We start from the raw sequence: 13085 nt of genomic DNA on the forward strand, positions 1-13085 counted from the left end.
TGAACTCAGGGCTCTATGCTTATCATTTATTTACAGTTTATTTACTGTACAGAAGTATATTTATCATATATCCATGATTTAAGTCATGCTCCTAATCCTTTTTACTTTTAGTTATTTTTTTTAGCAGGACTCAGTTTTTTGATTAGGTTAATAACCCTTGGACTGTGATCTTCTTCCTACCTATGCTTCCCAAATAGAATGACTTACAGGCATGAATCACTATCCTTGTTTTTTTTTTTTTGTAAGTTGGTACTGGGGCTTGAACTCAGGGCCTGGGCACTGTACTTGGGCTTTTATTTATTTATTTATTTTTTTAAAAGTCTCTGTGAGACTCTTTTTTTTTTTTGGATCTGGTCGTGGGGCCTGAACTCTGGGCCTGGGCACTGTCCCTCAGCTCTTCAGCTCAAGGCTAGTGCTCTACCACTTGAGCCACAGTGCCACTTCTGGCTTTTTTCTTTTTGCTTCTGTGGTGCTGAGGAATTGAACCCAGGGCCTCAGGCATGCAAGGCAAGCACTCTACCACTGAGCCACCTTCCCAGCCCTGTACTTGGGCTTTTATACTCAAAATTAGTCTTTGCCACTTGAGTCACCGCTTTACTTCTGGGTTTTTGGTGGTTAAATAGAAATAAGAGGCTCCTGCCTTGGGCTGACTTTGACCTCATTAGAAGCTTTGGCTATTTTTGTTTTATTTTGTTTTGCTGTTTTTGCCAGTCCTGGGGCTTGAACTCAGGGCCTGTGCACTGTCCCCAAGCCTCTTTGTGCTCAAGGCAAGTGCTCTACCACTTGGGCCACAGCACCACTTTCTGAGTAGTTTATTGGAGATAGAATCTCACAGACTTTCCTGCCCAGGCTGACTTCAAACTGTAATCCTCAGATTTCCTGAGTAGCTTGGATTACAGGTGTGAGCCACTGGAGCCCAGTGCCTGGTTTGTTTTTGAGATAGAGTTTCAGTAAAATTTTACCACTGCTTACCTTGCAACCTTGCTCCTCCCGTCTTGACCTCCCAGGTAGTTGGGACTGCTGCCATGCCAGCAAGTATTTGTGCTTTTTTACCTTTATTATTTCACAACCATTTCAAACTTACAAATTCCAAGAATAATACAAATAGCTACATATACTCTTAATCTATATTTGCTAAATTGTCTTTTTTTTTGGATACTCTTCCTTTGTGTCCCTTTCTATTTATACACATATAATTACATTTTGTACGTGGCAACTATTAGACCCTTTGCCCTTGAATAATCAAACTATGAATGGTAAAATGGGAAATTTTTAATTTTCAATAGGGTGGGGTATGTATTGAGACAAGGTTTTACTCTATAGCCAAGGCTAGCCTTGTATTTGTAATCCATTTGCCCCAACCTCCAGAGTGCTGGAATTATAGTCCTGTACCATCATGCTCTGACTCAAAAAGTTTAACTTTGATAGGATACTATTACCTAACAATATATATAGTTAATATTTTAAATTTTGCTAATTTTCTCAGTAATCACCCCAATTCATGTTCCAGTCCAGAATCATATCCCGTATTTCATTTTTGCTTCATAAATCTCTTTTAATCTGAAAAAATATCTTTAGACATTTTTGTTCTTCATAATATTGACATTTAAGAGTATTGGTGAGCTGGGCACTGGTGGCTCACGCCTGTAATCCTAGCTACTCAGGAGGCTAAGACATGAGGATTGCGGTTCAAAGCCAGCCCAGGCAGGAAAAGTCCGTGAGACTCTTACCTCCATTAAACCACACAGAAAACCGGAAGTGGTGCTGTCTGAAGTGGTAGAGTGCTAGCCTTGAGCTGAAGAGCTGAGGGACAGCACCCAGGCCCAGAGTTCAAGCCCAATGACTGGCAAAAAAAGAAAAAAAAAAGTATAGGCAAGTAGTTTTGTAGACTGTTCCTCAAGATAGGTTTGTCTGTTTGTTCATTTATTGAATTGGGTTATACATCTTTGACAGCAACACTGTATTTGTGTCTGTTAGTGTCAGCACACTAATAAGTACATATTATCAGTGTGTCCCATATTGACAATGCTAACTTTGATCACCTGGCTAAGGTGTTGTCTGCTAAAATTATCATAGGTTATTTTTGTATGCTGGTCTTGGGGCTTGAGCTCAGGACCTGGGCACTGTCCCTGAGCTTTTTCTCAAGGCTAGTCCTCTACCACTTAAGCCACAGTTCTGCTTCTAATTTTTTGGTGGTTAATTGGAGATAAGAATGTCAACACACTTTCCTGACTGGGCTAGCTTTGAACAGTGATCCTCAAGTCTCAGCCTTCCGAGTAGCTAGGATTATAGTTGTAAGCTACAAAATGTCTGGCATCATAGGTTACTTTTGAGTCTACTTAAATAATCTGTTGTCAGTTTTTATTCAATGATTTTTATAATTTGCTGATATATATATATATATATATATATTTTTTAATTTAACTTTTTTGGCCAATCAAGGAGCTTGAACTCAGGGCCTGGGTACTGCCCCTGAGCTTTTTTTGTTCAAGGCTAGCACTCTACCACTTGAGTCACAGCAGCACTTCTGTTTTTTTCTGTTTATGTGGTACTGAGGAATCAAACCCAGGACTTCATGCATTCTAGGCAAGCACTCTACTAGTGAGCCACATTCCTAGCCCCCACTGATAATACTTGTCTAAATCAGTTACTGATACTAAGACAGCAAAATGGTGATTTTCTAATTTTTCATTCCTGCTACATTGCTTAGGTAAATTTAACTAACATCTAGCTATAATGAAAACCTTTTTCTTATCACTATGGAGTCGTAGATTCTAGTTTCACTTAATGAGCTATAATTTATTTTAGACTTGAGGCTTGCTCATGCAGGAGAGCACCTGCCCAGCAAGTACAACATCCTGAGTTTAAACACCATTACTGCCAAAAAAACAATATTCCGTTTGAGATGCACACTGCCCCAGATTTTATTTGGCCAGCATAAGCCTCTCCAGGCTACATCAGTGCTCTTTTGATACATTCTCACTATTTGTTTAGCACTTGGTTGCTTTCTGACACAACAAGGAATCCTAGGTTCATGTTACTTTCTTTTCTTCCCCAAGCCTTGTAACTGGCCATTTCTTCAGGGGATCCTTGTTCCTTTTAGTAGAAAGTAGTATTCAGAAATTAAGATCTAGGGGCTGGGAAGGTGGCTCAGTGGTAGAGTGCCTGCCTTGCATGCATGAGGCCCTGGGTTCGATTCCTCAGCACCACATAAGCAAAAAGAAAAAAGCCGGAAGTGGCGCTGTGGCTCAAGTGTTAGAGCGCTATCCTTGAGCTGAATAGCTGAGGGACAGCGTCCAGGCCCAGAGTTCAGGCCCCACAACCGGACTGCCCCCCCCCCAAAAAAAAAAAGGAAGAAATTAAGATCTAGGTATTAGATGTTCTTTTACTGCTGGGGTATGTATAATGAAGATTTAAAAATGTAAAGTCAATATATAAGTTGCAAAATGGAAAATAATTAAAAAAAAAACCAAAAACCCAAAACTTCTAAGGACCCAAATGGAAATCTTAGTTCAGTCACTTACTTACATTTTGGGAAAATCACTTCATGAACCTCTTTGAACTTACATATATGAGTACCAATTTTCACAAAACTGCAAGATATTTTTGCTAGTTTCCAGAAAACTTGAAGTGGAGTTGTGGTTCCAAGTGGCAGAGCACTAGCCTTGTGCAGAAAAGCTCAGGAACAGTGCCTAGGCCCTGAGTTCAAGGCCCATGACTAACACCCCTCCCCTCCCCCCAAAGAAAAAGAAGAATAGAGGATAAAATACTAGGAGCTGAATTCAACATTTTGAAGTCACAGTACTCTGGTTGTGTCAAATATTGTGTATATTGGCATGATGACCTAATTATTCTAACTTACAGTACTGAAGATGAAAAGGAAGAGGAGAGTAGTGAAGACGAAGATGTAGATAAGCGCCGTCTTAATGATGAATTATTAGGAAAAGTTGTAAGTGTGGTATCTACGACTGAGAGGCCTGAGTGGCATCCTGCTTTGGTAAGTAAAGTTTTTTGGACAGTTAGGGACCCAATCAAATATCTGTATAATCATTTAAAATGTTTTGGAAGTATTTTACAACTTATATTCAAACCTCACTGCAGTTTAAAAGTTGAGCAGTCAGTTACAAAAATTTAGATTTCTTTCATTTCCTTCTGTTCATTTTATAATCTCTTGTTGTGATCTTCCAGGTCCTTCAAAATCTGTCTAGTGATCTTCCAGGTCCTTCAAAATCTGTCTAGTGGACTCTTGCCCTGTATCCTATTGTCATTTTACACCTTTAGCTTCCCTTTGCTTGACCCTGGATTCTTTCTGAAATATAAATGTATCTTCCAGAACTTAAAAAAATCTCTGTGCATATGTGTTTGTATTTGTGAGTTTGCGTGTGTTGGTACTGGAACTTAAACACAGGACTTAACCTCATGCTTGCACTTGCTTTTTCCATTTGCAGCTGGCTTCTATCTGTCACTTAACCACAGCTCCACTTTCTGCTAGTTCATTGGAGATAAGCATTCCAAGATTTTTGTCTTCCTGAGTTGGCTTCAAACCTTGATCTTCAGATCTCAGCAACCTGAGTAGTAGAATATAGGCATGAACCAGTAGTGCCCAGCCTTAAAGATGAATCTATTCCTGCATTCAGTACTAGTACTTGGGCTTGAATTCAGGGCCCAGAAAGCTATTCCTTAACTTACTGCTCAAGGCTGGTTGTCTACCCATTGAATTACATGTCCACTTCTGGCTTTTTGCAGATAAGGGTTTCATAGACTTTCCTGCCTGGACTGGCTACAACATGGATCTTCAGATTTCAGCCTCCTAAGTAGCTAGGATTATAGGTATAAGTCAATAGTAGGTGTGGATCAAATAGTAAAGTGGTTGTTTGGCAAGGGCAAAGCCCTGAGTTCCAACCCAAAATTTGCTATATACATCTAAAAGTATAATAATTAAACAGGAGTTACAACATATGACTTTCCTCCAATTTGAGATTTTTTTTTTTTTCTTTTTCTTTTTATAGTCCTAGGGCTTAAACTCTGGGCCTGGGCACTGTCCCTGAGCTTCTTTTGCTCAAGGCTAGCACTGTACCACTTGAGCCACAGCACCACTTCCAGCTTTTTCTGTTTATGTGGTACTGAGGAATCAAACCCTGGGCTTCATGAATGCTAAGCAGGCACTTAGCCACTAAGCCCCATTCCAAGCCATGAGAGAAATCTTTAAAAAAAAATTATTAATTTTGTCATGACAAAATTAAACCTTCAAAAATAAACCTTCAATTGGTCATAGTGGTCATGCCTGTAGCCCAACTACTGGGGAGGCTGGGGCAAGTTTGAGTTTAAGACTAGCCTGGGTAACACAGACACTGTCCGAAAAAAAAGTAAATAAACCTTTATTGAATCTACCTTAGCAACTGATTTTCAGTCTGTAAATGGATCTTTGGACCATCCGTAGCTCTTATTTCTTATTTTCACTATAATCTCTGCAAGTTATTTTGTTTTTATAAAAGTCTTTAGGGGCTGGGAAGGTGGCTCAATGGTAGAGCGCTTGCCTTCCATGCATGGGTTTGATTCCTCAGCACCACATAAGCAAAAAGAAAAAAGCTGGAAGTGGCGCTGTGGCTCAAGTGGAAGAGTGCTAGCCTTGAGCTGAAGAGCTGAGGGACAGCACCCAGGCCCAGAGTTCAGGCCCCACGACCGACAAAAAAAAAAAAAGTAGTTAGTTCAGTGGTATAGTACTTGCCTAGTTTATACAAAGCCCTGGGTCTGACCTGATCCCCAATACCAAAATAAAGAAGCAACCTCCCCCAAAAAGCAAACTGTAAGTTCCTTAGAGAATTATAAGATTTCAGTACATTGCCTTCAAGAAGTTTTTTTTTAGCCAGGTGTAATGGCTCATATCTATAATCCTAGGAAGCATAAAATGAAGAAGATTGTGGGTTGAAGCCAGCCTGGGCAAAAGTTTAGGAGACTTCAACTTAAAAAGCTATTCGGGCACTGGTGGCTGTAATCCTAGCTATTCAAGAAGCTGAGATCTGAGGATTGTGGTTCAAAGCCAGCTTGGACAGAAAAGACCATGAGACTCTTATCTCCAATCAACCACTAGGAAACTGGCAGTGTCACGGTGCCTCAAAGTCGTAGAGCACTAGACTTGAGCAAAAAGAGCTCAGGGATAGTGCCTAGGCTATCCTAAGTTCAAACTCCATGACCAAAAACAAAAAAAAAAAAGAAAAAAAAGGAAAAAGCTGAGTGTACTGACATGCGGCCACCATTCCAGTGATGATGTGAAGCATAAATAGGATTATAGTCCAGGCATGCAAGGCACAAAGCAAGACCCTTATCTCAAAAACAGCCAGAGCAAAAAGGGCTGGAGGTGTGGATCAAATAATGAAGTGATTGTTTGGCAAGAGCAAAGCCCTGAGTTCCAACCCAGTACTGCCAGAATTTGCTTATATATATCTAAAAGTATAATATTAAAGAGGATTTACAACATATGACTCTTCCTCTAAGTATACCATTCTTTAGTCAATTTCTGTGTATCATGTGCATGTAACTCTGTATGTGTTATCATGTATGTTTGTATTTCAGATCTAACTTCCTCATATGAGAGAAAAAATGTAGTCTCTCTGAGCCTGCTTTACTTCACTTAATAATAAATTATTTTCAAGGTTCATCCATTTCCCAATAAATGACATTTGTGTGTGTGTGTGTGTGTGTGTGTGTTTTATTTCCATCTATGCTTTTCCTTCTGTTATAGTGTTAGCCCTTGAGGGTAGGCACAACTGTATTACAACAAGCACCTAACAAACAAATAGAAAAAGTTTATCCTCACCTGATGTTAAGATGTGTGTGACTAAGACTTTTTGCTTGTTTGTTTGCACTGGTACTGGGGCTTGAACTCAAGACTTGGGTACTGTCCTTTAGCTTTTTTGCTAAAGTATGGTCCTCTGCCATGTGAGCCACAGCCCCACTTCTAGAGTTTTGGTAGTTAGAGATAAGAGCCTCATGGGCTTTCTTGCCTGGGGTGGCTTGAACTGTGATTTTCAGATCTCAGCCTCCTGAGCCACCATGATTACAGGTGTGAGCCACAAGCACCCAGCTCTACTAAGAATATTTGATACTCTGGATATTGACTGTTTAGTATGATTGCCATTACCTGTTTGTGACTGAGTTTAAACATAATTGGGTCTGGAGTGTAGCTGAGTGATAAAAGAGTACTTACTTAGTATATGCAAGCTCCTTCCTTCCATCCTGTCCCATATAAGAACATACTACACCCCCAGAATGTGCAAATTCAGGTTCTGAGTGCCATGTGGCTCTTCCTCTACTACACTGAACAGTGCAAAACTCATATTTCTATAAATTTCCATATCTAAAGATCTGTGGATAGTGCTAACTTTCAGCATAGAGCTTAATATTAGAGGAGATTGTGAACAGGTATATTTGGTTTATTTTTTCATTCATTTTGAGGAGAGGGTAGAGGCTTGCTATGTTGCCCAGGTTGGCACTTCAGATTCCTGGGCTTATCATCCTGCCTGAGGCTACTGATAGGCATCACCGACCTGGCTTAATTTTACTAATAGTACTATTAAGACATGTTACTTTCAAAAGTTAAAAAATTAGAGATTTTTGTTGTTGTTGTTGTTGAGATTTTTTAATTTTTATTTTATTTTTTGGTCATGGGGCTTAAACTCGGGGCCTGGGTGCTGTCTCTGAGCTCTTTTGCTCAAAGCTAGAGCTCTACCAATTTTAGCCACAGCTCCACTTCCTGCTTTTGAGAGGTTAATTGAAGGTAAGAGTTTCATGGTGCCTTCTCTGCCTGAGCTGGCATTGAACCCACGATCATTGGATCTCAGCCTCCTAAATTAAATAGTTTAGGATTACTGACATGAGCCACCAATATCTGGTTTGAGATTTTTTTTTATTGTTAAAAAACATGCCTGCCTTAGTAGGAAAGGGAATTTACATGACTTTGTTGGTGGTGGTTGTGGGGCTTGAACTCTGGGTTTGGATGCTGTCCCTCAGCTCTTCAGCTCAAAGTGAACACTCTACCACTTGAGCCACAGCGCCACTTCCGGTTTTCTGGTGGCTTATTGGAGATAATAGTTTTGCGGACTTTCCTGCCCAAGCTGGCTTTGAACCTTGATCTTCAGATCTCAGCCTCCTGAGTAGCTAGAATTACAGGCATGAGCCATCAGGCCTAGATGACGTGTTTTGATGGTACAGAGCTTAAAGCTCATCCTTGAACTTGCTAAGTATTCTATCTTACACTCTAGGGCCTGTGTATTTTTTTATTTATTTATTTTTATTTATTTTGTCCGTTAATGGGGCTTGAACTCTGGGCCGGGGCACTGTCCTTGAGCTCTTCAGCTCAAGGTGAGATCTCTACCACAGGAGCCATAGCTCCACTTCCTGTTTTTGAGAGGTTAATAGAAGAGAAGAGTTTCATGGGGCCTTCTCTGCCTGAGCTGGCTTTGAACTGCAATCCCAGATCTTAGCCTCCTGAGTAGCTAGGATTACAGGTGTGAGCCACTGGTGCCTGGCTCTTATGTATTTTTTTATAACCAGATTTAAAAATAGATGCTGATTTAACCATATTTTTAAATGGTAATACACAAAGTTTTCATGATAGATTATACATTCCCAAATTTATATTTTGGGCAGAAATGAATTTTTTAGCTTAGAATAAACCCTGATACTTTTAAAGTTTTAGTGATTTTAGTTTATATTTCACTAATCTTTTTTGTCTTCTATTGACTGGATAATTTAACTAGAAAACCAATATGATAGACAAAAATATAGGGAGATCTTTTGTAAGTAATTCATTAATAATAGGCGTTCCTTATGGTAGAGCTGGTTTGTTTTATTTGCTTTTGTTTTGTTTTGGTCATGGGGCTTGAACTCAGGACCTAGGTAGGCACTGTCTTTGGACTCTTGCTGAAGGCTAGTACAGTACTACTTTGAGCCACAGCTCCACTACTAGTTTTTGAGTAGTTAGAGTCTCATGGGGACTTTACTGCCCAAGCTGGTTTTGAAGTATGATCTTCAGATCTCTGCCTCCTGAGTAGCTGTGAGCCACTAGTACCCAGCTTTGGTTGAGCTATTTCTAATCCATGTTAGTGGTCCAGGGATCTAGAATCATTGTATTAAAAAATATTCTCTTTTTCTGAGCACGAAAAGTAAGAATCACTTGCTTTTTCATTTTTATTTCAGGTAATATCTCCTAGCTGTAATGATGATGTCACAGTGAAAAAGGATCAATGTTTAGTTCGATCATTTATTGATGCTAAATTGTAAGTAATGAAACACTCAGTAATGATTCATGGGAGGAAAAATAGAAACGGAATCATGGTGATTTCGATCCTTCTACCAAAATATTATTTTAAAAAAGTGTCATATGTGACATAAGTTGAGTAGTTATCTAACATGGTTTAACTTTATATCATGTAGAGGATATGTTTCGCTGAAAAGCTTTATATAAAAACTGAGAACATGAATAACACTTGTTTTTCTTATGTGTGAGATTTTTATATTGTGAACTATGAAACTTACTTTTAATAGAATTTATGTTTCTTGAATAATCACTTTTACTTTTTAGTAAAACTCAGATTTTTAGAAACTTTTCCCTAGCTCCATCTGTTTTGTTATTTTAAAAACTTCTGGTGAAGCTGGGTGCTGGTGGCTCATGCCTGTAAAACTACTTATTCAAGAGGCTGAGATCTGAGGATTGCAGTTTGAAGCTAGCCTGGGCAGAAAATCTCATGAAACTTACCTCCAGATAACCGGCAAAAAGCCAGAAGTAGAGCTGTGGCTGAAGTGGTAGAGTTCCAGCCTTGAGCAAAATAGCTACACAACAGTGCCCTGGCCCTGAGTTCAAAAAAAAAAAAAAAAAAAGAATGAAAAGGAAAAGTGAAATTAAATGCATATATCTGAAAGTAAATCTCTGAAAATTTTAAACTATGATAAAGTTATTTTAATATTTAACAGTAATATTGTCTTTGCCTTCCACTAAATTAAGTTAAAAATAAATATAAGGCTGGGAAGGTGGCTCAGTGGCAGAGCGCTTGCCTTGCATGCCTGAGGCCCTGGGTTCGATTCCTCAGCACCACATAAACAAAAAGAAAAAAGCTGGAAGTGGCACTGTGGCTCAAGTGGTAGAGCGCTAGCCTTGAGCTGAAGAGCTGAGGGACAGCGCCCATGCCCAGAGTTCAGGCCCCATGACCGGACCCAAAAAAAAAAAAAAAATAAATAAATAAATATAAAACATTTGGATAGGCAATACTGTTACAATGTTGAAACCATGTTGATATTAATGACCATATATTGTCTATAGGAGGTTTACATAGAGTGAATTTGAGGCTCTTAGTGTACTTTGAAAACTTTACTAGGAATTTGAGATATGGTTTTTGACTTTGACATACTGTAATTTTGAATATTAATTTTGAGTTTCAAGGCTACATTAATGTGGACTGCTTATGTAATTCTTTTAATTTAAAAAATGATTTTCCTTCTTTTTGCTCTTCTCTGTAATTAGTTACTCTGTAGCAAGAAAGGATATTAAGGAAGTAGACATTCTCAATCTGCCAGAATCTGAACTCTCCACCAAACCAGGTAAAAGAAAGATGACTCAATGTATTATTTCATTATATGGTTCTCTGTATATAATAGGCAATACAGCATTATTGAATACTCTCTGGTATGGCATTTTTCCTGTATATAGTTGATAGCCATAGTTGATAGCCATTCTTATTTGATGGTATTATCTTAAATGCCTAGATAAAGTATTTGATTATTTATTTATTTATTTATTTATTTTTTGTTGGTTGTGGGGCTGAAACTCTGGGCCTCGGAGCTGTCCCTCAGCTCTTCCGCTCAAGGCAAGCACACTACCACTTGAGCTACAGCACCACTTCTGGTTTTTTGGTGATAAGAGTCACATAGCCTTTCTTTCCTGGGCTGGCTTTGAACTTTGATCCTCAGATGTCAGCCTCCTGAGTAGCTAGGATTACAGGTATAAGCCACCAGGGCCCGGCTTGGTTGATATATTTTTTTTTTGTTGGTCATGGGGCTTGAACTCTGGGCTTGGGCTCTGTCCTTCAGCTCAAGGTGAGCATTCTACCACTAGAGCTACAGTGCCACTTTCAGTTTTCTGGTGGTTTATTGGAGATAAGAGTCTCACGGACTTTCTTGCCCTGGCTGGCTTTGTTTGAACAGCAATCCTCAGATCTCAACCTCCTGAGTAGCTAGGATCACAGGCATGAGCCACCAGTCCTGACGATAATTTTTATAGAAGGTTAACTTTATGTTTTACTTTTAAGATTTCTAACAATATTCACTGGGTCTGGGAGTCCATGCCTGTAATCCCAGCACTCAGCAGTAGAATCATCAGTTTGAGTCTACTTTGGACTACATAGTGAGACACTTGTCTAAAAAAAAAATTCTCACAGTATTTCAGAGAGTAATAACAAACATTTATATAATAATAAATACGTTCACATTTACTATATTGCTTTTAAGTGACAGCTGAATTTGAAGTTAGCTCTTCTGACTCTGAGTATCACGTCTTTTCTGCCATTCTATGATTCTAATTCCTTATCAACTGCTGAACTACATTTTCATTTTTAGGGCTGCAGAAAGCAAGTGTCTTCCTAAAAACCAGAATTGTTCCTGATAATTGGAAAATGGATATAAATGAAATCCTTGAGTCTTCCAGTAGTGATGATGAAGATGGCCCAGCTGAAGAAAATGATGAAGAGAAGGAAAAGGAAGCCAAAAAGGAAGAAGAGGAAGTGGTAAGTACAATTTCATGTTTGTAACATATGAAACATTATGTTGCTCTTTAGCACAAATAATACTTCCATATGCTTTCCCTCTACTTAAGTTTTCTAGCATTTTTTTTTGTCCGCTTTTAGCTCAACTTCCTTGGGAGTTGAAAAAAACTGTATAAATCCAGACTAGTATTTAGTGCATAAAAAATTTACAAAGAAGGTTGGGCATCAGTGGCTTATACCTGTAATCCTAGCTACTCAGGAAGCTAAGATCCAGAAGCCAGTTGGGGAAGAAAAATCTGAGAGACTTCATCTCTAATTAAGCAGACAAAAGCTAGCCATTAGAGCACCAGCTGTGAGTAAGCAAGCAGAGTAAACAAGCCCTGAGTTCAAGTTCTAGTCCTGGCAAAAAAAAACAACACAGAAAAGGAGGTACTTCTCAGGTTTAATCAACAAGTGCAAACTGGTGTTTGGGGTTTTTGAAACAATGCAGAAAGAAAGAAAAATAACTTCTAGTTTTCTAAATTTATTTAGTTTTCGTTCTGTTTTTTTTTTTTTTTTTCAAGGCAGGGTCTCACTATGTAAGCTCAGGCTTGTCTTAAGCTCTTAGTCCTCCTGCATAAACCTCCCTAGTGCTGGGATTATAGATGTGTTCCACCATGTTTCCATGGCACAACTTTAAGTAACTGTTATTATCCCACTTTAAATATTAGCTAAGTGAGGGAAAGGAATGTCAAGTAATTTTCCCAAAATGTGATAAATAGGTTTTGAACCTGAGTCTCTTTTCTCTTAACTTCAGCACTTTGTAGGAGTAAAACAAAATTTTACCCAGACCCAAAGAAAATCTCATTTGACATCTTGATAAGTCATAGAAAAAATATATACATAGTATTTTATAAGTTCACCTGATTTTCATTCTAATATTGCTATGTTAATTTAAAATATAATTACAGGAAGTCATCTCGTGTGTTTCACTGTTGCTCACATGAATATTGTCTATTTATTGAGCAGTATTTTGTTAAATGGGATAAATTGTCCAGCATGTTGAGTTTAGGGGCAAAACAAAGAGAATTGAAAAGAGGCCCGTTTTAAGCATGAAATATTTGTCAGGAAAAATGTGGGAAGTCTGTTTGTATTTTACATATACAGATGTGAATTTATAAAACAACATGATTATACTTGTATGTGTTGAAGAGTATGTGCTGTTTCTTTCTTTTTACTTCCCCTGCAGTATTTGGTTTTTTACACTCTGAAATCAGAATGGCGGTTCATACTTACAGGCTGCCTACAGAGTTGCCATAGTAACATGCTGTTGGTTTTAAGTGAGCATGC

The 13085-nt window shown here is 38.6% G+C and overlaps 1 protein-coding gene across 2 annotated transcripts in view; it reads left to right on the forward strand.

The window, feature by feature from the left end:
- The window catches only part of Arid4a (AT-rich interaction domain 4A), a 72084-nt gene that overhangs the window by 15404 nt on the left and 43595 nt on the right, over nt 1-13085 (forward strand). The window contains exons 8-11 of one of the 2 annotated variants that reach the window (XM_042682605.1): nt 3865-3997; nt 9199-9278; nt 10520-10596; nt 11611-11777. In XM_042682605.1, coding sequence (XP_042538539.1) covers nt 3865-3997; nt 9199-9278; nt 10520-10596; nt 11611-11777 — 457 coding nt within the window. The remainder of the gene's footprint in view (nt 1-3864; nt 3998-9198; nt 9279-10519; nt 10597-11610; nt 11778-13085) is intronic. The other variant, XM_042682603.1, reaches the window with a different exon arrangement.

Source organism: Dipodomys spectabilis, unplaced genomic scaffold (genome assembly GCF_019054845.1).
Source record: "Dipodomys spectabilis isolate Male_0828 unplaced genomic scaffold, ASM1905484v1 ptg000073l, whole genome shotgun sequence".
Taxonomy (NCBI): domain Eukaryota; kingdom Metazoa; phylum Chordata; class Mammalia; order Rodentia; family Heteromyidae; genus Dipodomys; species Dipodomys spectabilis.